Source organism: Neolamprologus multifasciatus, chromosome 22, assembly GCF_963576455.1.
Source record: "Neolamprologus multifasciatus chromosome 22, fNeoMul1.2, whole genome shotgun sequence".
In the NCBI taxonomy this organism is placed as follows: Eukaryota; Metazoa; Chordata; class Actinopteri; order Cichliformes; family Cichlidae; genus Neolamprologus; species Neolamprologus multifasciatus.
Window position 1 is genome coordinate 31451767 of NC_140459.1, and position 26919 is coordinate 31478685.

At 40.4% G+C, this 26919-nt stretch overlaps 1 protein-coding gene and 1 pseudogene across 2 annotated transcripts; both read right to left on the reverse strand.

The window, feature by feature from the left end:
• Window positions 1-15005: 15005 nt before the first annotated feature.
• Window positions 15006-18047, reverse strand: LOC146493760 (uncharacterized; annotated as a pseudogene).
• Window positions 18048-18257: 210 nt separating this feature from the next.
• On the reverse strand, window positions 18258-26640 carry LOC146493761 (uncharacterized). Of its 2 annotated transcripts, none has more exons than XM_085147699.1 (5): window positions 26427-26634; window positions 26298-26317; window positions 26098-26212; window positions 25849-26022; window positions 18258-19351 (listed from the first exon to the last, which is right to left on the reverse strand). In XM_085147699.1, exons 1-5 carry the CDS (start codon window positions 26427-26429, stop codon window positions 18734-18736), a joined length of 930 nt encoding a protein of 309 aa, XP_085003825.1. In that variant the 5' UTR covers window positions 26430-26634; the 3' UTR covers window positions 18258-18733. The 2 variants fall into 2 exon arrangements, with proteins under 2 accessions (XP_085003825.1, XP_085003826.1); XM_085147700.1 differs by having other exon boundaries at window positions 19285-19393; window positions 26427-26640.
• Window positions 26641-26919: the final 279 nt, after the last annotated feature.

Sequence of the window (26919 nt, forward strand, 5' to 3'; positions counted from 1 at the left end):
TTGCAAGAGGAAGCCAATCAGGAAAGAGTTGGTTTAAAAGGATGGGAAAGAAGATAAAATGGTATGTTTCAGACAGAGGATCAACTTATTAACTGGGAATCATGCAAGGCTGCTCTAGCAGAGTCCAGGAAAAGAAATATGGGGCAGGAAATCACTGCTGAGACTACAAAATATTAGCTTAATGGATGCACCAAGCCTCCAGTTGTGCACATCCCCTGATGTCGAATAACTACATCCCCAGTAGTTATTCGACAGCAGAACTGTGGAAGAGGTGATTGGCTAGGGGGGGAAAAAGCCCAGACAGTTGCAGCTCTGGTTAATTCTGCTCTTCAAAGGTTACTAAAGTCAATCCTCAAACACTCCCAACCATTTGTTGAATGCCAAAGGGTAAAGACTTGAGCCATCGAACATTCAACATAACAGTATAGTTGTCATTTATTCATAATCTGCATACAATTTTAGTGAATTCTGAATGTTTCAAGTTTCTTTAAATTAATGGCAGCGTTTGTTTTCCCTGCAACATCTCCTGTTTCTAACGGGCTATATAGGAAAGCATCTGGAAACTGCAAAAAGACAAAACACAAAGAACAAGGATTTGTTCAGTTTTTAATCATTTCCTTCTTTCTTTACTAATAGGTACAGTGCGACTGTAGAAATCAGAGCCCAATTGAAACCAGAGACCCAGAACCACTTCAAAGTAGGAACTTCTAGGAACACTTTAAAGGTCTGGCTTGGTCCAATGACCAGTTGGTCCCTCCGCTCTGTTTGTTTGCATTCATTGGCTAAATGCAGCAGCGTTACGCAACGGACAATGGCAGCAGAAGCAGCTTGACGCTTTCCACTGAAATGGGTCAGCCGCACAAACACATGGACGTGCGCAGTGTTTTCGAAACACAGGAGAAGCGTGGCTGTTACATAAAAATTCCTCTGACCCTTGTTGGGAAACAGCCTTCCCAGATGTGGTGGAACCTAAGTCTCTCAGGGACACGGGAGGTCAGTTCAGAAAACACACACACCACTGTGGGCTTAATTGTCTCCAGTTGTAAGTTCAGTGTGCAGCATGTTAACACGTGACGTCTGACAGCCTAAAGTAACTTCAAAGCACTACCCTGGTCTGGGTGTGAACGGGAGACTTACATGTAAAGCGGGTGGGATGCCATCAATGGTTACGTCACAGACTCGACCTATCGTGCCACGAGAGTCTTGAAACCTGTGAAAGCTCCACAAAGTTCACAAAACTGAATCCGATCACATGGATTTAGGTCAGAGCATGCCGGTGTTAGTGTGTGTCCTTTCTTGCAGGGTACAGCGTGTGCACTCACAGCATGTTTTGCAGGTGATTCATTGTGTAAGTTTGTGTTTGTGGGTGTGTCCGTGTGGACAACTTGACTGTGGTTGGGTGGTCTAGGAGCTGTTGTTGACAGCCTGCTGGTTTTTTAATTGATATTCACCTCTGAGCTGGAATGCCACTGCTTCTCCAAACATAATAGAGCACAGAAGTTTCGGTTTGGTGCAGAGAGGTGGAAATGGTGGCCAAGAAAGCAAAGACCTACATGAAATAATGCACAAGAGATGATTCGTTCTTTCTAGGAATAGCAGTGCGATCCACCCCTCCAACACTTTGGACCAGATGGAAAAAGCTCAGCAGTACTGGATGATTTGGCCTGTGCTACGCCAATGTTCACAGTGATCTTATTGTAAATTGTAAAAATTTGCTGGATTTTCCCAACTTCTGCTTCAGAGATTTTTATACTGCTATAATTTCTATTAGACATCAAGAAAGGGAGATTTGCTTTTCACAAATTTGAATAGTTCTCCTGGGCCATCAATAAAGGTTATATAAGAAAACAGATATGTGACACAAGCAATAAACCGAGATTTTTCCAGTCGGTGTGTCGGTGGTGGTCTTTTAACCCATTTCACAAAACTCAACAAATTATAGTTAGAGAGAAGACAATGAAAGAGTCACTCACTATGCCAGGAAGCTGGAATTAGCTCTCTGATAGCAACTGTAAGCTTTTTCTAAACTTGAATTAGCAAAATGGGGGCTAAATACATAAGGAGCAATCAAAATTTATGGAACTCTACTGCTGAAAATCAAGCACCACCCCTTATTTGCATTTGGCCCCTATCACCTTCAAGCCTGGCTATTTGGCTGAGACAGAGAGCAAATATGTCAAAGTCTCTGGCTATGGCCCTGACACCAAACAGTAGTCTTCAGTGTAAAAATTCCCCCCTTGGTGTAAGACTGCCTTTACAGCATTCTACCATAATGTCCTGATACGTTCCGAGACCATTTCATCCAACTGACCTACACCAGCCTCATTCATTAGAACTGGCACCCTGTGACTTCATCCTCTTCCCAAACTGAAATTCAAGCTGAAAAGTTGCCATCTTTAAATTTTTGAAGCGATCAGTGGTGCACTGAAAAGTGCAAGTTGCCTGAACAGAACACCCAAAAAAGTGAAATTTGAACAAACACATTCGTTAAATTTATTCTTGTTGCGATGACGTGATACATTCTAGCAAAAGTGTGGTCAGTTGCCTGGACTCACAAGATTACAATGTAACAAAAATTCTGTATTAGGCTTCGTAATCATAGCTTTCCTTGTTGTTTGAAGTATGCAGTAACAGCTCGGTGGTGCGGCGGTTAGTAGTGTTGCCTCAAAGTAAGAAGGTGGACTCAAATCTCTCTGGGTATTCCTGCTTCCACCCACAGTTCAAACACATGCAAGTGTGGTTAGATTAACTGATGATTCTAAATTGCCTATGAATGTGTTAATTAGACTCTAGACTTTGTTGAATGCACCAAAGAACAACTCTTTAAATGAACTTAAAACAATCATGGATAGGATTTCCACATAATAAATGAGGTTCTATTTGCCTTAAGTACTTTTGTTGGACTAACGTAATTTGCACGAGTTGAATTAACTCAATTAAATTAAGTTGGACTCACCTGCAGTAAATAAGTTGATTCATATGATGAAACTGAACTAAACTGAAAATATGATGGCATCACACACCACAGCCACAGCACTTATATGTTTCAAACACTATTAGAGTTTTATTGGCGATGTTGGCGAATCATTGTGAGGGAATACTTTTTTGGCACACTTTAGGCCCCTTTGTACCAACTGAGCATGTTGCTGACAATTTCCATTAAATGTTCAGAAGAATGTTTCGAGCACCTTGTTGAATTAAGGCTTAAAGTAGCACTTAAAGCAGTTCTGCAGCTATTTCACTGTTTAGTGTGTGAATATTTAGTTTCAGCAGGTTTCTGATTAAGTTGAATAATTCCTGACCGTGTTATGGTTAAAAGCCTTCAACAAAACTCTCCCTGTAGCCATGTTAGCATGAAAACATTACCACATATTAATTTCCACTCAAATAAAACTTTAGACATTTTCCATAAAATGTATTCCATAAAATTTCCCAAACATGAGATGCAGAATCTCACTGCTTTCCAACGCATATCTGGCACATTTCTCTGGGCTTCACTGTTGTTTTAAAACTAACCCTGGTTGTTGATATCATTTCAAGCCTCATTAATCCCCCAAAACCTTTGTAATCATTAAATCTATTAGTTACAAAATAATTTTTTTTCAGTCCTTTCTCCTCCTTGTGGGATTGGGATATAATCAGGCATCTACATTACAAACTTAAATCTTATTAAGAGCTTGGAACACCGTGCTTGGTTTCAGAGATTTGGAGTTCGTCTTGATGTCGATAAGCCCACAACACGCACACACAGACATTCACAGACAAGTACATTTTAATTGTTTTATTAACAGTAAATCTATATCCAACACAAAACCTCCTTTGATCCCCACTTCAGGATTTAACATGGGAACATTGGTGCTAATTGGGTGAGGAATTGTACAAGCTCCATTTGTTTGGGTCAGTTTAAAGCAAAGTGTCACCATTAGGAAACTTCAATAGAGTATTATTGTACTTTTTTTGTTAATTAACACAGAAATTTGACTGTTTTGACTCGCTGTGAAAGAATTAACCGTGTTTTCAACCTAGATTATGTGACACATGATGGACATTATTCACAGCATGTACTGTATTCTCTGAGCGTGTTGATGTGTGTGCGCTCTGAATTGTACGCTGCCCCCACTCCCCTCCAAAGTCGCTTAGAGTGACTCAGAGATCAAAGTCAAAGCTGTAGATTAATCCACATAACAGGAGCTTTTCCACTAATAACAGAACATTCTTTTCATTCTGGCTGCCTGGTACGTCAGTGCCAGCGAGCCTCGGCAGCAGCACCAGCACACAGATATCATATCTGAGCTCTAATTTTAAAAACAACTACTAAATACCGTAGATCTTAACAATGGAGATTCGTCTGTTATGATTGGGAGATTTATAAGGGTAAACTGTCGGTCAAAGTGTGAGGGAAGCCGCTCGATGTCCAAAGTTGAAGACAAATTGAAGTGTTTTTGGATTTTGTCTTGGTTGTATTTCTAACGGACACGCACTGCTAGCAAGTGTTGAACTCAAGTTTCAAAATGTCTCTTTAGCATTTGACGTGAAAGCAACAGAAGCTTCCACTTCTCTGTATGACAGTTGATTGAGTGCCTGGATTAAAATCAGCATTAACTGCATGAATTTCCAGTACTACCAAATTTATTTCAAATGCTCATCTCCCTGAAGCAGCTAGTCTCCACCAAAAAAGGAAAAATGGTATTGCATGGGGCCTTGGCTATTGCCAGGCAGGTGTTTGGGTTGCACTGCTGTTTGCTTGATTGCCATTCAATAACAAAAAAGTGAGCATTTTTTCACAATAAATTAAAAAAAAATTAAAACTAATGTTAGAAATCTTTCACATTGTTGATAATGTTTCTATCATTAGCTAGATATAATTTCCAGTTTTTCTTCCTGGGCTTTTCTCTGTATTAATGCAGGATCTTTACCTTACAATATGAAGTGCCCTGAGGCAATCATTGTTGTGATTTGGTGTTCTATTAATAGTTCACAATTAAACTGAACTGAAGTGAATTTATGATGGACACTAAAAAATGTTTTGTTATGATATGCTACTTCCTTTCAGCCAGACTGAACAGAAGGACTCAATCAGAAGGCATTTAGTCTTTTTAGGCCTAGGGGATCGTGGTAAAAAAGTATATTTTCAAGGCAAGCTGTAGATCTTTAGCTTCAGAGTTTTAAGCATCAAGAGGTTGTTGCGATCAGAGAAGCCCAGACTTCCCTGATCCCAACCAACTCCCCCAGTTCATCCAGTGGGACAGTGAACCATTTCCAAGGCATCTGAGAGATATAACGAGGAGGTATCCCAGTCAGATGCCTGAACCATCTCAGCTGGATCACCTTATCTTATTGCTAAGGGACAGCTCAGCCACCATTCGGAAAAAGCAAACATCTGCTGCTTGTATAGAGCATTTTACCCATAAGTTTAAACATCACAGCTAAGTGCAAGACACTGTGCTTTATGTTTAAGCAATGAACTGTTAGTTCTTATTATTATTATGATTTGTGATCTTCTGTTTGTTATATTCTTAGTCTTTGGATTAGGGTTTTCTGTGTTGCTTTCCCATGCCTCATCATGCCTGCATTGCCCCCAGCTGTGTCTCCGTCCTGTTTCACATTTCCTAATCACCTCACTAGGTGATTAAGCCCTGTGTTTTTCCCTGCCTGTTGTTGTATCCTCCGCATTAGTTGTGTGTTCCCCGTGCGTCATGTTTGGTCAGGTTATGTCATGCAAGGTCATCAACTCCTAGTTCAGGTCATCCTTCCTAGTTTGAATTTTGGTTTTGTTTCTAGCATTCATGTTTTGCGTGTCTTAGTCATTTTTTGTGAGTGAATAAAAACTGCCACCTTTAAATTTAATACTCCATCTCAGAGTCCTGCATTTGGGTCCAATCCCTACCCACCACACAGCTCACTGTGACAGACACTAAATGTAGCACAAACCAAATTTCAACTTTGAACCTAAAATCTAATTTTGTCCCTGACACTGGCTTCTGTAAAAAAGAACCAAAAGTTCCTACTCAATCAAAATGTGGTCCCTAAAACTTAACCGGGTTCTCACTCTTGGAGTTTGAATAAGCAGTTCACAAGAAAGCTATAACATGCAATCTGGCCATTTTGAACGGGCTCAATCAGAGACACATTCATTGTGTGCATCATAACAGCTGCCCTCTTTTCAAAACTAACTTAATCACTGCCTTTGTTTGACGTCTTTAGCAGAAAGCTTAAAAAATGACCTTTGTTACACTCTCTGCAGACGGATACTGCATTAGCACTTTGAATCCATCCATCAATCTATTGTCCAATGCCATCCCCATCCTTACAGAAGTCTGCTGAGAGGTGCAATTGCGGCATATGCTTACTAAATTCTCTAATTTCAGGTTTCAGTGGAATTTCAGAAACAAGAATGGATGCAGCATAATAATCTAGTTAATGGTGTTCATTGTGGAGTGCCCTCCTTTCTTCTGCTTCAGCCTCTGTAGGCCACAGCAATTAAGTAAGCGGGGAACAGAAGTCCCGTTCTAAAAGAGGAATGTTCTTCCTGCATCGCTAAGTGTTCACTTTTATGAGCACACCAGAACAAAACAGCACTTGAGCAATAATCATTTGAGGAATTTAATTTTGCCTCAGCTAAATCACTTGGAATGTTTGCATTGCACCTCCAAAACGGGGGTCTGTCCCGGCACCACAGATTTTCATTATGAGAAAGTGGAGGCTGGCAGGAAAAATTAGAGCTGTCAAGTGAAAGATAAACACAGCAACAAACACTCAGTGAGGACTGTAAACTAGTTTCTGAAGTAACAAACAAAAAGGTGTTTCACATTAATCTTTTCGCATTTGTCATCAAGTTCTCAGAGTGAGGATTTATCTGGATTACAACCTAAACTGCGATCAGATCTGAAATGTCCAGAGCACACTGTGAATTGCTGGGTAACTGCTGACATTGGATAAAAAAATCAACACGTTGCCACAGTTTAGATGGAACTTCTCATTTATACAACCCCTCAAACGGAGTCATACAAATAAAGCAACTGCACTCCAATCGGTGCTTATCAGCTCTACTCCAACTCAACAAAAAAAACAAAAAACATACCATTGAAAATACTGCTGTGTTACTGCAGACTCTTTGATATATTAAACTACTGACTGTAAAACAGATTACAACAACTTTTCTTAGGTTATGCAAAGATTTTCCTCTGTGCAACAAGCAGGCAGGCAGTTCCCTCCCATCATGCCCCGTCTCCCTCTTTAAGTATCAGCTATCTGCTGCCAAAAGCCTGACTGGATATTAATAGCAACACTCCCAGAATCTAAACCACATTTGTTTAGGTCAAGGCTGAGCTCAGTGTCCATTAAACAGAGAAATTCAAATGACTCTGGCAGTGCAACCAGATAAACTAAACACATCTACGATGAGCTAACTGACTGAGAGGGAAAAATCGATTGAGGACATTAATCATTTTGAAACTGGTGGCAGTGAGTGCGAGCTAAGCATTCAGCAACTTGGAGCTGGACTAGCCCAGCTGGAGTGAGGGGGATCTGTGAGTCCTGCTGCACAGCAATCAACTGAGCTTTCTGAGCAGTTTATTTTTAGCATTTATAAATATGCATTTGAATTCAAATGGCAGTGTTAGGTTTCATTACATTTGTCTTTTCTTTAGTGTTCACTTTAACAGACTTTTCTGCAAGTGTCAGAACTCAAATAAGTGGAGGCGTCTACTTAAAACAGCGACATCTAGCGCACAACGCTGATTTTGGTGGAAGTTATCAGAGCTGTAAAGAATCGAAGGACCCATTGCTTGTCCACTCGGGTGACTCAGGATCAAACTGTTAGCTAGGGAGGAGGGTATTTTTCAGAGCATCTCTCCAGGTGCAGCACACACTGTGACACCCAGAATCTAAAGTGTAGTACAGCACAGATTCCTGCTTTCACTGCAGCCCAGCAGCTCAGTTCGGAGCAAAAGATTATTGCTTTGTCTGTGCCCAGCAGGACTTTCCGTTAAAAGTGGCGAGGAAAGGTCAAGTAGGAGCAAATCTGAGGAGCATGATGTAACAAGTAAGACTGCGAGTGCGGCCGGGTGACCGGTACCAAACCCTGCTGACATAGTCCAGAACATTCTCTTTTAAAAGTCAAGCTTCATTTTTCTCAGAACAGCAGGAACAAAATCCAACAGGAAGAGGGGGGGGGGAAGGAGTGTGTGTGTGTGTGTGTGTGTGTGTGTGTGTGTGTGTGTGTGTGTGTGTGTGCGTGCATGACAGAGCCTGTTCTACAGGGCTGTGTCTGAACTTCTTATATCTTTGGAACTGGCATTCCCCAAGCCCTGACACATCTGTCCAGAGTCTAACGACCAAATGAGAGGGAGGAGGGGGAACAGGAGGGCTGTTTAGTGTGTGTGTGTGTGTGTGTGTGTGTGTGTGTGTGTGTGTGTGTGTGTGTAAGCTCGGGATATTCTATAGGTTAATTCCAATCACACCCGTGACCGCTCATTTCAAATCGTAACAAGGACTGTAAAGGCCTGCAAAACACTCCGGAGCTGTGAACACACGTCCACACGTGCTGAGTATCTGTGGTGAACATGGTTAGGTAAATAGTAGCTATGATAACCCTGAGGTTAACCTGGCCGCTCTGATTGGCTTATCTCTTCACGATGGCTTCAGAAAACCTGGTTGCCAGCCAATAAAAACATTGGAGGGAACATTCTGCCCCAGTCAATGTCGAGAAAACCCGTTGTGCTGAGACACAGACGAGGAGTGAACCTGTGAGGAGTGTACACTAGATATAACCTTTCATTACATGCAAGGCCTTGTCATTCCCCTTGTAGGTTGTGTTTTTAAAAGAATTTAATTTATTTTAGCTGGTTTATGAAGGCATACAAACTTAGCTTTACAAAGTGATAATGTTTGCTACAGCATGCAACACTACCATGAGTATGCAAAAAGAAAAACAAAGCAAAATATGAATTTAGGTATAACCACAGTAGCTACATTAGCAAGCTTGCTACTTAAGCAAACGATACACCTCTGTACATTAGACATCTGCTCGGTTTTAAGGTAGGCCAACCTATGCCGCTCCATAATAAAGCCACACATTATTCAGCTTCCAGACATATAGTACATTTAAAAGCTCAGGTCCAGAGTAGCTGCAGATGGTCTTGATCCTGCTCTCCATGCCAGACATGACAGCATGATTTTTTTTTTTTTCACACCCTATGCAGAGCTAATGTAGCAGGAAACACTGCATCATAGTGAGGTGTGGCCACAACAAGTACAAGATGTGATGTTGAGTGTGGATCAAGAATGTCAGTAGCCAGCACAGCTACTTTTTCATGGTTAAATCAGGTTGAGAATAATCAACAAGAAAGTTCCAAAAGCTGCAGTTCCCCATGTGGCCACTTGGGGCTGGCTACAAAAGTCTGACTTGCATTTTAAAATGCTTGTTGCAAAAAAAGAAGACTACATAAAATTTCTAGTTGTAGGTGTAGCCACATTGACTGACAGATGGATGTTAGGCTTCACCTCTTTTTGTGGTATAGGTGCGTTTCAGATATAATTCATTACTGCACTTGAGTAGTTTTCTTTTTTCTGGAGGGGGGTGTTTTGCTTTTGCCACAACACTGGAATGACTGCAGGTGTCTGTAAGTTGCGGTTGAAGTACTTTGGGATCTTGCTAGTCCTACTGAAGAGGAGCGAGCATGAGAGGGAGTTACTTTTGTGTTAGCTAATTTCAAATGCAGAGTTTCTATCAGCTCAGCAAACACACAAACTTTTTGTGTGCAGTTTGTCGCACAGTGTGTTGCTAACTACAGGTCCAGCTGCTGTATTTCACAGGGAGAGAAATGAAAGGGCAAACTTAACTCAAAGATGGAGAAAGATGAGAAAGACAGAACAGGAGAGGAAGAGAGAGGTTAGATTTAAAGGTAAGGACTGCTCAGTGGGATTTGATGAACTGCAAATTTAAAGCTTACATCTAAGTCCTCATGTTATTGGGTCTGTACATGTAACTTTTTTTTTTTTCCATATTGTGTAGCATGCTGCAAAACAAACTGAAGTAGACTGTGTTATTTAAAGACTGCATGAAAATCCTCTGCAGGATAAACAGTTCAGTTTGGTGTCCTGTGATGGATTTAAAGTAAAGAACAGTGTGTGACCTGTACACAGTGGCTGTGGTGTCACAGTCAGGTTACATCAAGTGTAGCAGAGATTCATATCACTTTTAGCTGATGATGCTTAGATTCACTGAATTCCACCTTCATACCAACCGTATAGAAAATAAACAGCGTAAACCGTGTACTATCAGTGTAAAGGATGGAAAACAGGCCATGACAAGATGAAACATCTGGTAGAATTAACTTGTGTACATCCAAGAACATCCCCACACTGAGCCACTACAACTGATTTGACTTTTGCACAATACTTTAAATTGTGCTCCAAAAAAGATTGGGGGGGAAAAATACAGGAAGTATAATAAAAGCAGAAGACCAGCTAAGAACACAGCAGAAGCCTGAAAGAGAGGGATTGCTCTTCTCTTATTGCCACCTGGTTATATTAGGTGACCTTTGCATGTCATTTTTAATTAGTCGTAGCAGAAAATCAGGTATAACTAATGTCATTGTGAGCCAGCATGAACAGCACCAGGGCACATTTCTGATTTATTATACACCTTTGCTGTCCTTGGGATAAATGTTGTGTACAGTTCACATTAAAATGGATTATCGGTCTATTTTTCTTTGCCAGGTTTTATTTAACTTAACTTAAATGGGGCGAGGAACTATTTTTTTTCAGTCGTTTTTGGAGTCAAGGAAGAGACAGCAAATCAGCGAAGCCTTATTTCCCATCATCCATACGCATCAGCTGGCCTCAAACCCTGAGTAAAAAATCTAGTGAAAAGTTATCCCTCTGCTGTTCAGGCTGGAGCTGTTTTTATTGGAGAAAAGCTCTTGTTGCAGGCTCTGGTGCTGGTTTAATGAGCAGTCTGCTTCGGCCTGAGAATCTAGGTGAAAGGTCAGCATGTCCCTTTAAGAAAAGGTCAAATTTAAAACTGTGAGAAGAGTGTGTGCCTGCGTTTGTGGGCCTCATAGCGAACAGACCATACCTCCAATCACTAGCTATATGACACAAGCTGTTACTAGGAGAACTGAAAGTTTATATCGTATTATAGAGTTTTAAAGGGGACAGGCATCCCGATTAAGCCCTTGTTGTAAAATAAAACTGTCTACCGATCTTTTTATTTGACACCACGTATCTCTGTTGCAGAGGGAGGGGTGCTGAATACATTAGTGCACTGGAAAGTGATTTTACTGGCAAGGTTAAATTATGAGCTGTTGTGGCGCTGCATAGCTCGGAGCTCCGGGCACCCCAGTGTACCAGTGTGGCAACAAGCAGTTTTGTCAAAAGAGAGCCCTAAATATAGCCATCGCACAGTGTTATTATCACAGCAGGGGAAGGGCTCTGTTATCTCTCACCCTTCACTCCGATTGTTTTACTACTCGAGCAGATGACAGCTTCACGGAGGCTGGGGCCCATTTGCTCGGTATATGACCTGTTATATAAGACCTCCAATGATGCGGGTGCGTTTGCTGTATTTTCCAACAGCAACACTTTATAAAGGATTTCATGTGCCAAAGAGGAGCACCTATTCCCAATTTGTGCTACAGTCACACTCGTACTCTTCTTTTTACTCATGTTTATCTCTGTGACAAGTATGCCATTGGCCCTAATGGCTCAACAACCATGACGCCAAAATGTTGGCAAAAATACATCAGTGGAGGAAAACATACAGCACACACACAGTCTTATTAGGGACTGTATAAGCAACACCTGGGCTCTGATAGGCAGACTTAATCTATGCACACAACAACGCGGGGCATTGTGTTGCTTTCCTGTCTTTGTTACAGAGCGGTGACATGAGAATGGCCATCGTGGGCTCGCTGAGTCACTCATTCAGAACTAGCTGTACTGAATGGCATGATCGGAAGTGGTGGTCCGGTGGTCCCCCAAACCCCCTGCTGCGCTGCCTGACCTGGATCAGTGGTTGTAGACAGATTCAACAACACGACAGACACTCAAAAAAAATTCATTCACAAAAGCTATTGTTAGTGCAGTCGATGTGTGTGGCAAGGACTGGCCCGTTTCAGCATTCCCTAACAAGCAACAAGTAGCTGAGTATGTCAGGCCACTATTCTTCTCATCACACACACACACACACACACACACACACACACTATTGTCAGTTTCTCTTCTGCACTGTTTACACCCAAACAAATGATACTGCTTGCTGCTTTGCTAATAAGGTCCATGCTAAGAAGAGCTTAGCAGTAGCTACAGAAAGTAGTGTTCACCATAAACTATATGGCCAATGCCATATTGTTCATGTTTTGTTTGTCTGGACTGGAGACCAGTCTGCAACCATCTCTGCGATTGCTTTGGTCACTGGCAGGTTGCTGCTATCGCCTGTAGTTTGCATGGATGACATCAACTTGTTCCAAAGCTATTGGGTAAGTGGCAGTGAAACCAAAAAGTACAGCACAAACCGCAAATAGGGACTGTTTATGTTTAGTGTAAGTTGTGGATTTTGAAACGTGCTGGTTGCAGCACTGAGACGCACTTTTACTTTGAAGGTGACCATTCTCTATTTGCCATTTGTGCACTTCACTATCGCTTAGCTAGTAGCTAGCCAGCGTTTGCTAACAAACTGACATCTTCAGCAATTTCTTACCATCTAGTTGGAGAATAAATATTTTTACTTCGAAAATGGTGTTAGAAGTATAACATCCAAGCAAAAATAATAATAAATGTAAACTTTATTATAACTTATTACATTTATTATTTACTATATTTGGATTAGAAGGTGGGATGCTAAGCTATTAGCTAAGACTAGCAAGCTTGATTAGCAAGCTACATCCATAAACTGCATGGCTGTAACACACTGTCATACAATTATAGACATAATTTCACTCACCCAAACTGGAGTTCTTGGGATCCCTTACATCAAACCACAGTATTTGTCAGAAAATTTCATTAGAAAAGCTTCAAGTGCGGCTAACACTAGCAACAGTAGTCCAGTTTAGTTCCTAGACTTAGCTAAGAGGAGGACAAGTATGCAGCTAGCAACAGCCCTCAGTATCAGCATACCTTGTGTATTTAGTGCCAGGCTGTAAGTATGTTTTCTGCATTTCAGTATGGAAGTATATGACTATAATATCCCTTTTAGAGCCAGCATCAAGTGGCCACAGTTTTTGGCACATGCTCATTTGCTTAGTTTTTCAGGCCCAGAACAAGCTGGCACTAGGTGCACACAGCTTAAACACACCACTAAGTCTCCATTGAACCATAAATGTACATTGCTCTGGGAATGGGAGCTAATGTGATGGCTTCCTATTTCAGGAGGTCTAACTGGAGCTGAGGTCATTAAATCATGTCCAGAGGTAGTGGGTTGGTTTTTGTGTACTGGTTTGCCACTCACTTAAAAGACATTGACAAATATAGCCTTTATGAAGCTGGGCTTTATTGCAGGACTCTCGGGCTAGACTGCGTTAATTGAAGCTAAGGGTAGTAAACTGGAAATGGAGTGTAATTTCATGATTCTAGATATACCCTGCACGCATTTGGAATTAAATGATTAAACAGACGTAAAATAAACTGCGCCGCTATTAATCATACTGTAAATTAGTACAGCAACGATGCTTGTCAATTATCTGTGTTTGTTTTGCCCACAAAAAGGCTTTAATGCATTATAGGGTGATTAAACAAAGCCTACATTAGATCAGAGATTATTTGACAGAGAAGCATGACTCAGATTTTCCAGACATGAAACACCAAGGGCAACTTCAGCAAAAATATTACAGTCTAAGTGCAACCATCTGTGTGTGTTTGCGTGTGTGCACGCAAGCGTGATGCAGCACTCATCATCTGTGTGTACTCCTATAGTAAACAGTGTTTGAGGGTCCTGCCATGGCAGCCACTTCCACATCTTTGTGCTCCTGTAAAGCTCCCAGGATTGTCTGTTCAGACACAGTTCTATATTACATAAGGTGTAAAGAAAAATTTAGTGTCTCTGACGTCACAGAGTGCCAGTGTTTTCACCAGAAACAAGCTGAAAAGGTCAGACAGGATTTCCCTCACCGGTAGCAGTTGGCTACACAAATATCAACCTGAAAACAAACATGTTATTGGAGAGAGGGCCACAGGAAAGCTGGACAAAGAGTCTGTGACGTGGCAGCTGAAAATAAATCCCATTTCCCATCACTCACTAGACGTTAAAGCCTTCCTGATGAATGGCATTTTGTTTGGTTCTCAAGACTCAGAAATGACCACCTTGGCAACGCATAGAAACACACAAAAGCACAGACAGGCTCTGTGATTAATGATTAATCAGTCTGTCTTGATTGAGCTACTTCCCTGATCACTGTTAGAGAAACAATCCAAATAACCTGCAGCCTAATTTTTAGTTTGTTTGCATGGTTTTTAATCAGTGTTTTGTGTAAATTAATTAGATTCAACGCTGGATTTCCTCTCCTCTGAGTACCCCTAAAATAATTCCTGATGACAGGTGAATTATTTGCTCTTCCTGTTGCACAATGAGTTTTTTGTCCCCCATAAAAGAAGTAAAGACTCTTTATGTTTCCTCACATTGTTTGCAGTTAAAGGGATAGGCCTTAGCTCAAGGAGCAGGATCTGTAAGATTGCAATACAAGCGTGAGGACATTTTATTAGGATTACACGTTATTTCCAAAGTCCAATCAAATCCAGGGTGGGATGTGAAAATGTGTTTCTCCTGTGGCTGCCAGGAGCAAAATAGTTTTACATAAGCTGGAAAAATGACTTTGATTTGCCTCTTACAGCAAATTTTAACTGAAATGATTGTGCTGCCATCTAGTGGTGCACATGGCCAGTGGCAATCCCCGCTAGAGTGGGGGTGAACTCCATGTGTCCATGATCCAACACAGCTGATTTAATGGCTAAATTACCTCCTCAACAGACAGAGTGGAGAAGTCACTTGGATGAGTGACAACACGTTTCTCCCACTGAAAACGCTACGTCCACATGAACAGAATCAACCTTTTTGGGCTCCTCAACATGTCTTCAAGTTCTCCAGAGGCCTGGTAATGAACTAATGATTCAGGTGTGTTGGCCCAGGGTGAAATATATAAAATCTGCAGGACACCAGCCCTTGAGGCCTGGAGTTTCTCACCTCTGCGCTAAAGGAAAGCATAAAACTGGTGAGACTTTTTGGGGACAATGTGACAATACAGATTTTTCGCTTGAAAGAAAAAACACACAAAAGGGGGATAAAGACTGCATCCACTTGCTGCTTCTGTCGTTTTTAGATGCATGAAAGTGGAAAAATATAAGATTTGGAGCTGTTTTCATTCTTTGTAATGTCTTCTTTCAGACTAGTGGAGGGAAAATGTCATTAGATGTTTATTTTAAACACTTGATGTGTCTTTGCCAATATATACAAATTATGAATGCACAGTTATTAAGATAATACCTCAGCTGTACTATTTTTAAGCATGAAACTTAAAAAAAAAAAGATTACTTAAAATATAAGTCATGACCTGGGGAAGTCTCATTGTGACTTCTGATTTTAAAAGTTACATAAAGGCCTAGATTTTATTATAAATGTATAAATTTTGACTAAATAGCTCTAAGACGAAGCGAGCAGTCTCCTCTTCAGCAGCTCTTAAATCGAAGAAACATTCCAGCTTTATTCCTGCCTTTTTATCAGTCAGTACCTTAATAGTAGAATATCTTTCCTGCAGTTGTGGTGGTAAAAGTAGTAAACGGTGTATTCCCAAATCCTTTCTGTCAAAACCTTTGACTCTAATGTGAAACACCTGGCTTCATTGAATTTTTAGATTTCTGTTGTGATAAAACAAAAGAATTGACACATTTAGTCAGATAATGCCTCATTTGCACAAACAAACCCAGACTCATCCTTCTGAATGTCAGACCAAGAACTGTAATGCCTCATCCAGAGAACACGTGGCGACATACTTTGCACTACTGCATACGACACTTGCATTGTTCTTGGTGATGTAAAGCTTGGATGCAGCTGCTTGGCCATGGAAACCCGTTCCATGAAGCTCCTGAGAGCAGTTTAGACTGGCCTATACAAGTGTGATACTAATGCTGTCTCGTGATGCTTCATATTTTCTCATGATTCTAAATGTTGCAATACAAAAATGATGAAGAACTTGGGTTAATATCACAGTCTGCTTTTCTAATTAACAGGACGATCAACACACCTTTTTCCGATTTTGCACACTTCCGCATAACATTTATTATCATTTAATTGAAAGGATTCAGGATTATGAGGAGCTGCAGAGTAAAGAGTTTGAGGTAATAAAGTGTGCTGTGTTTGAATCTGTGATTACAGCAAATCCACACTTATAACAGCAGAGTTTGATTTATTTATCAAACTAAGTTCATCTGCAAGGGTTCATTTTTTTCATCATTACTGAGACTAAATGCCTCACACCTGATGTTTAAAGGTACTTCAGTGGTTCCATCAAAGTCATTTTTCTTGACCTTGTTTAGATAATAGGTCATCACTGCACCAGATACATATTCATCCCATTTGCTAAGACAGGAGGAAATCACAAATTTTCCCGGGTTAGGACCGTTGGTGTGCATGCAGACTCCGTAGTACCTCTTTGAACAGGATTTCTGAGAAATGCAGATGGTGGAGGAGACCAGAAAATGTGGAGCTTGGTCTCTGATGAGTTCTTGCCGACTCTGCTTAATTTGCTCTTCATTCTCTGGATTATTCAGCAGGACAATCTGGAAACGGTTACAGATACAGTCAACTGCCAACTAAGATCTGCTAGGAAATAAATTCCACAGTCATTAAAATGAAAGTAAGTGCTTTAAAAAAAAAATTCATATTTACTAATTTTCTTTTTTAACAGTTGCTTATTTTCAGTGAATTAAGACTAGATGGATTTATGCCTAATTAGAACTGTGTCAACGAGTGTAGCTTTAATGTTATTTAGAAATATAAGGATATTATAAGCTTGTTAGGTTCATAATAGTATTTTAATTGGTTAGCTGTTGTGTTACTGTGTTAAATTAAGGGTGATGTAATTCATTTAAAAATGAAATGTTGCGATTGTGTCAATGAAATAAAAAAAGAAAAGAAACCTGTGTATCTGCACAGGTTGAACATTTTTATACTAAATTTAATTGCATAACAACACCACATGCAATAATAAAATTATAGAAAATGTGGGAAAAGAACAGCAGTAATGCTATCAGTTAAATAAATCTATCGCTATTGCTATGACTCATGCTGCCACATCGCTGGTGTTAAATCATGGTGTGCGTACAAGTTTAAACTTTAAGCTGTGATGTTTTGTACTGGCTAGAGACCCACAAGGTTTATGTTTCTTGAGGACATAAATGAGGCCACAAAAACAATTTTAATTGTTATCTCAGACTTGAAATCAAAAACGTAATCTGTCAAAGCATCTGCTGAATGCAATCCTTGTTTAAGAAGATGTGTCAACATTGTGGATATTTGCACATCCATCAACTCCACAGTAATAAAGAGTTTCACCTCCCTGGAGTTGTGTTGATATCCTCAAGGATCTAAGTCCAATATTGACATTCAGTCTTTTAGCTTTGTGTTTGCAATCTACAGATCCTTTAAAAAGTGCCCGACTCTTCACTGTTTGTCGCTGTTTGGTGCTGAAACATAATGTACACGAGGTTTTTCAGCTTTTGAATTCATCAGTATGAAAGTACTCTGCACTATACTTGACATAAAACTAGAGGTGAAACTGGAGACTCTGCTGGGGAAGCTGAGTCAGATAAAAGTCGAAAGGCCTGGGATATTTTTTCTTTAAGCCTGACAAAATATCCCTGATGATTTCTTCTTGGGGAAAAAGGAGGTTTGTTGATTTTTCCCAGAAAGAAGATGCTGTGAAGAGTCTGCTAAGTGAAAGCACATGAATTCATTGTTAAATTACAGATTGCACAATGGTCCTGTTTCCAAAGCTTGCAGTTTAACCCGCCTCGTCCATTAAGCGTTCCTTCCACCTCTTACTTCCTTGAGGCATGTTACACCACTCCTGCATCTGTTTCAGATTCTTTTTTTATCTTATTGATTTCTCAGAAATTCTGCTCTCCTAAAATGATTGAGCAGTTATGGATTTAAAAACACGTCACAGCTCTGATAAATTCATCAGTAGAATCTGCAGACACACAATGTTAAAAACAATAAATCGCACAAAAATGCTGGATGTGGAAAAAAAACAACAACTCACATATGCAGTTTATTTATTTTATTTGTTAGAAGGTTCAATAAGCACTCCAGCTGAGTTTTCTGTCAATTATTTCATGGTTGAGACTTTACAGGATTAAACTGAAACAAGTTAGATTTTACAGTGCAGAAATATAATTAGTGCTATAACTGCTACAACTATTATAACTACACGTGTAGTGCTTTTGCTTATGAAAGAGGTTATAGATGGGATCATAAAAGGAAAAAATGGTTTTGTTGTTTTTACTTCATGTGCATCCTGGGTATAGACCAGTATAAAGATGTGTTTCTTCCCAATAATTGCTGTCTCGCATGCTTCATATTGCATTAAAACGTAGAAGCCTGATTTTATTATTACATATAATTTCTAACAAGCACATTATACGGAGCTGGAGAGTAAACAGTTTGAGCATATCCACACTGATTCTGTCAGAGCATCATTTATTCATCAGAATCAGACCAAAGCAGATGTATCAGGTCACCTTATGATTCTGGGTTGTAAAATTCACCTGTCCCTGTCTTAAACTGAATTGTTCGTAACACACTCATAAGATCCTTACGAACCTCTTCCTCAGCTCTCTGCCTGTTTTCAGCTGAGTGTTCGTGCACATGTGTTTTATTTTTAACTTCTTCCTCATTTGTAAGCAAGTTGCTCAGGCTCTCGGGTTCAGCACAGTTACCATAATCCCACTCTTTTGTTTCGTTTGTGTTCAAGCCAAACAAATTGTGACATGATCTGCAAGGGTTAATTTTTTCATCATTACTGAGATTAAATGCCTCACACCTGATGTTTCCAGGTACTTCAATGGTTCCATCAAAGTAATTTTTCTTGACCTTTTTTGGATAATAGGTCATCACTGCACCAGATACATATTCATCCCATTTGCTAAGTAAGGCGGCAGCAATCACAATTTTCCCCGGGTTAGGACCGTTGGTGGACATGGAGACTCCGTAGTACCTCTTTGAATTTTGGTCGGTTTTGGATTTCTGGGAAATGCAGATGGTGGAGGAGACCAGAAAAAGTGGAACAAGGTCTTTGATGAGTTCTTGCAGACTCTCTTTTATTTGCTCTTCGTTCTCTGAATTCTTCAGCAGGACAATCTGGAAATGGTTACAAATACAGCCTAAATGTTACACCAGCATCTGTGGGGATTAGAGAAATATTTTGCTGCTATTGTTAATAATCATCATCATTACCATTGCATTAATAATTGCGGATCAGTGCAGGCCAACGTTCATCCTCAGAGTGTTTCTCTTTCTCTGTTTCCTCCACATCAAATCCTTCAGCTGATGATCCTGCAGCTTTGAGTCCTGAGCTGCTCTCTGACAGCCTCTGCACCAGATCAGTTCTCTGCATGTCTGTTAAAACCTCCCTGATCACCTCCACAGACTGATGACCACATTTATCAATCATATTATTCACTGTTTCTCTTCTGTCATCACTCAGTTTGATTTGTGGAAGACTCTTCTGAAACCGAGTGAACTGCAGGAACAACTTGAATTTGTTGAGATCCTGATCACTCAAATCCTCCAGTGTTTCTAGAAGCAGATCTGTAACAGCTGCCATTGTTGCAACTTTATGGATCAGTGCAGACAGATGTTCATCCAGATGTTTGTTTTGAGCTTCTGAGCTGCTGTCTGTCAGCCTCTGAGCCAGATCAGTCCTCTCCATCTCCTTTAAAACCTCCACGATCTTCTCCACTGACTGTTGGCCAAAAGTCCTCACCACCAAAAACACCACGTCCTGCACGTCGTGCAGGTGTGAGATGAACAACAGACTCCTTGGGACCAGTGAGCCACATTTTCTTCTCAGGATCTCGATGAAGTTCTCGAGCTCGCTGCCTCTCAGATCAGCCAGTGTCTCCAAAAGCAGCTCAATAAGAGACTCCATCGTTTCCACTCTCTGGCTCAGTGGAGGAAACTGTTTGTCTTCAGGTGCTCCTACAGTCTCATGCAGGGGGTGGGTGTCAAGGAGCGGCTGTGTGCTGGCAGGAGAGGACCCAGATGCAGACTCACAGAAACAAGACGTAACTCAAAAAATGGCTTTGTTTACAGAAAGGGGAAATAAACAATACAAAACTAACCTGGGAAAAACACAACCATGAGTGACGACAGCGCTTCCTCCTCCTGTCGGTGGCGCTGTCACTTGGTGTTCGCTTGCTCTGTGGTATAGTATCACTTCCTGTTCCTGCTCAAACACAGTGGTGTTTCTGAGTAGCTTATTTGCTTAGCAGTTTAATTAACAACTTTTAAATACATTCTTTTTTCATAGTATAATCTTCACGTGCTTCATCCGAAGCACACTTTCTGTGTACTCACTACCTAATTTATAGCCAAAGTATTCACTCACTGTCTCTGTACTGTTTCGCTAGCTTAGCTCGTAGCCGACTCGTTAGCACCATGGCTACTTCACCTGTCCCTCCTGCACTTTCTTGCTCATTGTGTCAGATGTTTAGTTACTCCTCGGCCTCCTTTAGCAGTAATGATATCTGTAACAAATGTAGCATATTTGCAGCTCTGGAGGCCAGGATTACTGAATTGGAGACTCGGCTTCGCACCCTTCTCTCACCCTTAGCTAGCCAGGCCCCTGTAGCTGGTGCAGCCGAAGATAGCGTAGGCCCCGCTAGCTGTTCCCCGGCAGATCCCAAGCAGCTGTGGAAAGAGGGCGCCTGGGTAACGGTGAGGAGGAAGCATAGTCCTAAACAGAAGCCCCAGGTACACCACCAGCCCGTTCATTTGTCTAACCGTTTTTCCCCACTCTGTGACACACCCGCTGGGGGTCAAACTCTGGTAATTGGTGATTCTGTTCTCAGACATGTGAAGCTAGAGACACCGGCAACCATAGTCAATTGTCTTCCAGGGGCCAGAGCAGGCGACATTGAAGGAAATTTAAAACTGCTGGCTAAGGGTAAACGTAAATTCAGTAAAATCATAATTCACGTCGGCAGTATTGACACCCGGTTACGCCAATCGGAGGTCACTAAAATCAATATTGAATCGGTGTGCAACTTTGCCAAAACAATGTCGGACTCTGTAGTTTTCTCTGGTCCCCTCCCCAATCAGACCAGGAGTGACATGTTTAGCCGCATGTTCTCCTTAAATTGCTGGCTGTCTGAGTGGTGTCCCAGAAATGATGTGGGCTTCATAGATAATTGGCAAACCTTCTGGAGGAAACCTGGTCTTGTTAGGAGAGATGGCATCCATCCCACTTTGGATGGAGCAGCTCTCATTTCTAGAAATATGGACAAATTTATTAAACCCCTCAAAATATGACTATCCAGAGTTGGGACCAGGAAGCAGAGTTGCAGTCTTACACGCCTCTCTGCAGCTTCCCTCCTCCTGCTACCCCCCCAAAAACCCATCTCCATAGAGACTGTGTCAGCTTCCAAAAAGACAAAAAACAAACTAAAAACCAGCAACAAACAACTTAAACATTTACAAAGAAAGAACAATACAGTATCCACATCTGAACCAAAGAGTAAAACAGTGAAATGTGGATTATTAAATATTAGGTCTCTCTCCTCCAAGTCTCTGTTAGTACATGACTTAATAATTGATCAACAAATTGATTTACTCTGCCTTACAGAAACCTGGTTGCAGCAGGATGATTATGTTAGTTTAAATGAATCAACACCCCCGAGTCATTCTAACTACCAGAAATCTCGAAGCACAGGTCGAGGGGGCGGTGTGGCAGCAATTTTTCACACCACTCTATTAATTAATGAAAGACCAAGACAGACTTTTAATTCATTTGAAAGCCTGATGCTTAACATTGTCCACCCCAGCTGTGAAACTCAGAAACCAGTCTTACTTGTTATCATCTATCGTCCACCTGGGCCTTACACAGAGTTTCTGTCTGATTTCTCAGACTTTATATCTAATTTAGTTCTGAGCTCAGATAAAATAATTATTGTGGGCGATTTTAACATCCATGTTGATGCTAAAAATGACAGCCTCAACATGGCATTTAATCTGTTGTTAGACTCAATTGGTTTCTCTCAAAATGTAAAAGAACCCACCCACCACTTTAATCACACTCTAGATCTTGTTTTAACATATGGCATAGAAACTGAACATTTAACAGTGTTTCCTGAAAACCCTCTCCTGTCTGATCATTTCTTGATAACATTTACATTTACAATAATTGATTACGCAGCAGTGGAGAGTAGACTTTATCAAAGTAGATGTCTTTCTGAAAGCGCTGTAACTAAGTTTAAGAATATAATCCAGCCACTGTTATCATCGTCAATGCCCTGTACCAACATAGAGCAGAGCAGCTATCTGAACGCTACCCCAACAGAGGTCGATTATCTTGTTAATAATTTCACCTCCTCACTACGTACGACTCTGGATACTGTAGCTCCAGTGAAAACTAAGGTCTCTAATCAGAAGTAACTGACCCCGTGGTATAATTCTCAAACACGTACCCTAAAGCAGATGACTCGTAATCTGGAGAGGAAATGGCGTGTCACAAATTTAAAGGATCATCATTTAGCCTGGAGAAATAGTTTGTTGCTTTATAAGAAAGCCCGCCGCAAAGCCAGAACAGCTTACTACTCATCACTGATTGAAGAAAATAAGAACAACCCCAGGTTTCTCTTCAGCACTGTAGCCAGGCTGAAAAAAAGTCAGAGCTCTTTTGAGCCAACCATCCCTTTAACGTTAACTAGTGATGACTTCATGAACTTCTTCACAAATAAAATTTTTATCATTAGAGAAAAAATTACCAATAATCATCCCACAGATGTAATATTATCTACAGCTACTCTTAGTACCATTGATGTTAAGTTAGACTCTTTTTCTCCAATCGATCTTTCTGAGTTATCTTCAATAATTACTTCCTCCAAACCATCAACGTGTCTTTTAGACCCCATTCCTACAAAACTGCTCAAAGAAGTCCTGCCATTGATTAATTCTTCGATCTTATATATGATCAACCTATCTCTAATAATCGGCTATGTACCACAGGCCTTCAAGGTGGCTGCAGTTAAACCTTTACTCAAAAAGCCATCTCTAGACCCAGCAGTCTTAGCTAATTATAGGCCAATCTCCAACCTTCCTTTCATATCAAAAATCCTTGAAAGAGTAGTTGTCAAACAGCTAACAGATCATCTGCAGAGGAATGGTTTATTTGAAGAGTTTCAGTCAGGTTTCAGAGTTCATCACAGCACAGAAACAGCTTTAGTGAAGGTTACAAATGATCTTCTTATGGCCTCTGACAGTGGACTCATCTCTGTGCTTGTCCTTCTTGACCTTAGTGCAGCATTCGATACTGTTGACCATAATATCCTATTAGAGCGATTAGAACATGCTGTAGGTATTACAGGCACTGCACTGCAGTGGTTTGTATCATATCTATCTAATAGACTCCAATTTGTGCATGTAAATGGAGAGTCCTCTTCACACACTGAGGTTAATTATGGAGTTCCACAGGGTTCAGTGCTAGGACCAATTCTGTTTACATTATACATGCTTCCCTTAGGCAGCATCATTAGAAGACATAGCATACATTTTCACTGCTATGCAGATGACACCCAGCTCTATCTGTCCATGAAGCCAGATAACACACACCAATTAGTTAAACTGCAGGAATGTCTTAAAGACATAAAGACCTGGATGGCCGCTAACTTTCTGCTTCTTAATTCAGATAAAACTGAGGTTATTGTACTCGGCGCTGAAAAGCTTAGAAATATGGTATCTAACCAGATTCTTACTCTGGATGGCATTACCTTGGCCTCCAGTAACACTGTGAGGAACCTTGGAGTCATTTTTGACCAGGATATGTCCTTCAACGCACATATTAAACAAATATGTAAGACTGCGTTCTTCCATTTGCGCAACATCTCTAAAATTAGAAATATCCTGTCTCAGAGTGACGCTGAAAAACTAGTTCATGCATTTATTACTTCCAGGCTGGACTACTGCAATTCATTATTATCAGGATGTCCAAAAAACTCACTGAAAAGCCTTCAGCTAATCCAAAATGCTGCAGCAAGAGTACTGACAGGGACTAGAAAGAGAGAGCATATTTCTCCTGTTTTGGCTTCCCTTCATTGGCTTCCTGTTAAATCCAGAATTGAATTCAAAATCAACAAAAATAATTAATATTGCATTCAGATGTTTAAACATATTGGTACCCAATTAGCCTTTATTACAGGTGCAGTTATAACCACTTTAAACTGTTGAGTTAAATCAATAATCTTAAATGCTTTTGAATGCTTGTTATAATCTTAAATGTGTATGTGCTGATTCTGATGGGTTATAAAAGAAGGGCCTAACTCTGAGTACACTCTGTGCAAAGTGACAGGAAACTGCAGGCTTTTGAGCGTGTTTGTGAAAGTGAAACTAAAGCAGAGTCTAAGTGCAAGTTACTTTGAGGAGCTGTTTGAATGAATAACCAGGTTATTCATTATTATCTTTTATACTTTTATATTCTTTGATTAAGCTTTTAGTAGAGGTTCTTGATTAAAACATTTATTCAACATATTATAGATATAGTTTCAGTTAGGTTATTATGCACATGAGAATTGGCCTCTCTTCTCATAAGACAAAGTTCGTGTGAGGTCGAGCCACACACACACACACACACACACACACACACACACCTGCATAGACTGTAGGTGGGCTTTGTTCTAGGTGAGAGTTCAGATATTTGCTTGTAACTGCATTTTGTGCGTGCAGAATTGTTAAGTTTGTTGCAGAGCATGGTTTGAGGTTTTGGAGAAGCGAGGGCGAGACGAGCCACCGGAAGCACCTGGCGCGGAGGTGAAGAAGATGCTCTTTTATGTAATGTATTTTTTTGACGCTGAAGGGGCGTCATTAAATTTAAGCCCTACTGGTATAAAACATCTGCTTGTGCATTGTTAGAGATCAATGCTGTCTGCGTACAGTGGTCGTCTCTCCACGCGTGTTCATTAAAATCATCGTTTGACCTAACCCTCCTGGATCAGTGTTGTTTCTGTATCCCTCCTCAATATTTGAACCCTTAACACATCCTAGAAATGATCAACTTCCATTTGTTTATATTGTAACTGTAATATTTTTATAAATATCTGACTCTAATTCATGAGATTTTGTGATTTTTTTTTTAAAATATATAGTTGATCAAGATGTTTAGTCTATTGAGTTATTTAGCTATGCAGGACAATTGGATGCTTTTTATTTAGATAAGAGAGGGAGAGGAATAGTTCAAAATATATCTCATTTCAAATCAACAAGCAAAAATCCATCTTTGTTATTACTGATTCAAAACCTAATTTGCAAACAACCTTTTTTCCTGGGCTGTTAAGACAAATACTGAATTTAATCTTTGAGTTGACTTAACAGATCCAGCAGCTACACAGCAACAGCATCATATATGCACTGAAGACTGTAAGTATGTCCAATACTGAGTCTTTTAGATATGATTTAGCCTTAACTAACAAATTCTGAAGCAAGTCTCTAGCTCTCCAGCAGTCTCTGAGCACTGTTGGGTGAAGTATAAGGCACACTTTTCAGCCATTTTTTAGACTTACCAGACGAAAAACACTTTGCATCATACTTTCTTTAAAACGGGAAGTTTGACAGATTAACTGAAAATGTGAGAACAGTTATCTTACCATGTCGAGCACACAGGAGAATGGACTCCGTCTGGGAAGCTGAGTCAGATAGAATTGAAAAGGTCTGGGAAATTTTTTCTTTAAGACTTTCAAAATATCACCATCAGGGATTATTTCTTCTGAAGAAAAGGGGATTTTGTTGATTTTGCCCAAAAAGAAGATGCTGTGAAGAATCTGAGTGAAAACAGATTTACTTATTGTTACAAGTGACACAACAGGACAGTGTTAAAGGTGCCAAAATGAACCCACCTCATCCACTAAGTATTTACTTCCTGGAGCCATGTTAGACCAGTCATCCATCTTCATGATAATCTTGTAGGCATTTTCTCTGAAACCTTGTTGAGTTTTCAGAAATTCTTCTTTTCTAAAATGATAATGAGTGAGCTGTTAGGGATTTAAAAACACAAGAGGTCTGATAACTTTGGCTTCAGCAGAATCTGCAGACATACCTGTTTTGCTCTTGGTCAGCCTATTTTGAACATGAGAGAAAACATATTTAATTTAATATTGACAGAATAAAATAACTATCATTGGTGGCAGAGAAGACGACAGTGAAGAAGTGAAAAGCTGCTACTCACCATTGCTGCAGTCTAAGAATGAAACAGAAAGCACAGAGCGAGCAGCCTCCGCCTTAAAATGGTTCCTCGTGTGATTTAGAGAAGACCAGCCCTGCACTGGACTCTTACTCTACTGTAGAAAACAGCTCCAGGAGAGAGCATGTGAGCAACTCTCCTAGTAATAGCTAGTGGAGGTTAATATGCACCCGCTGATCACTTTGTTTATCATTTGCTCTCCTGGGCCCTGTTTCAGAAAGCTGGTTTAGTGCAAACTCTGAGTAAGTATACCCTGAGTTAACGAAAACTCTGGGTTTTCGGTTTCACAAAGCGAGTTTAGATTATTCTGAGTGAGTTACTATGACGACACACTCCGTGAAGCTAACCTGCCACCTAGCAGGTTTACTTCAACTAACCCTGACTTTCTCCGCCTCTTTGTCGGAAACCTGACTGTAGGAAGTGTCAGACATGGCGTGCCCCTTCCTTGAAGAGCCAGTAGATGTTGAAGCCCAAATTC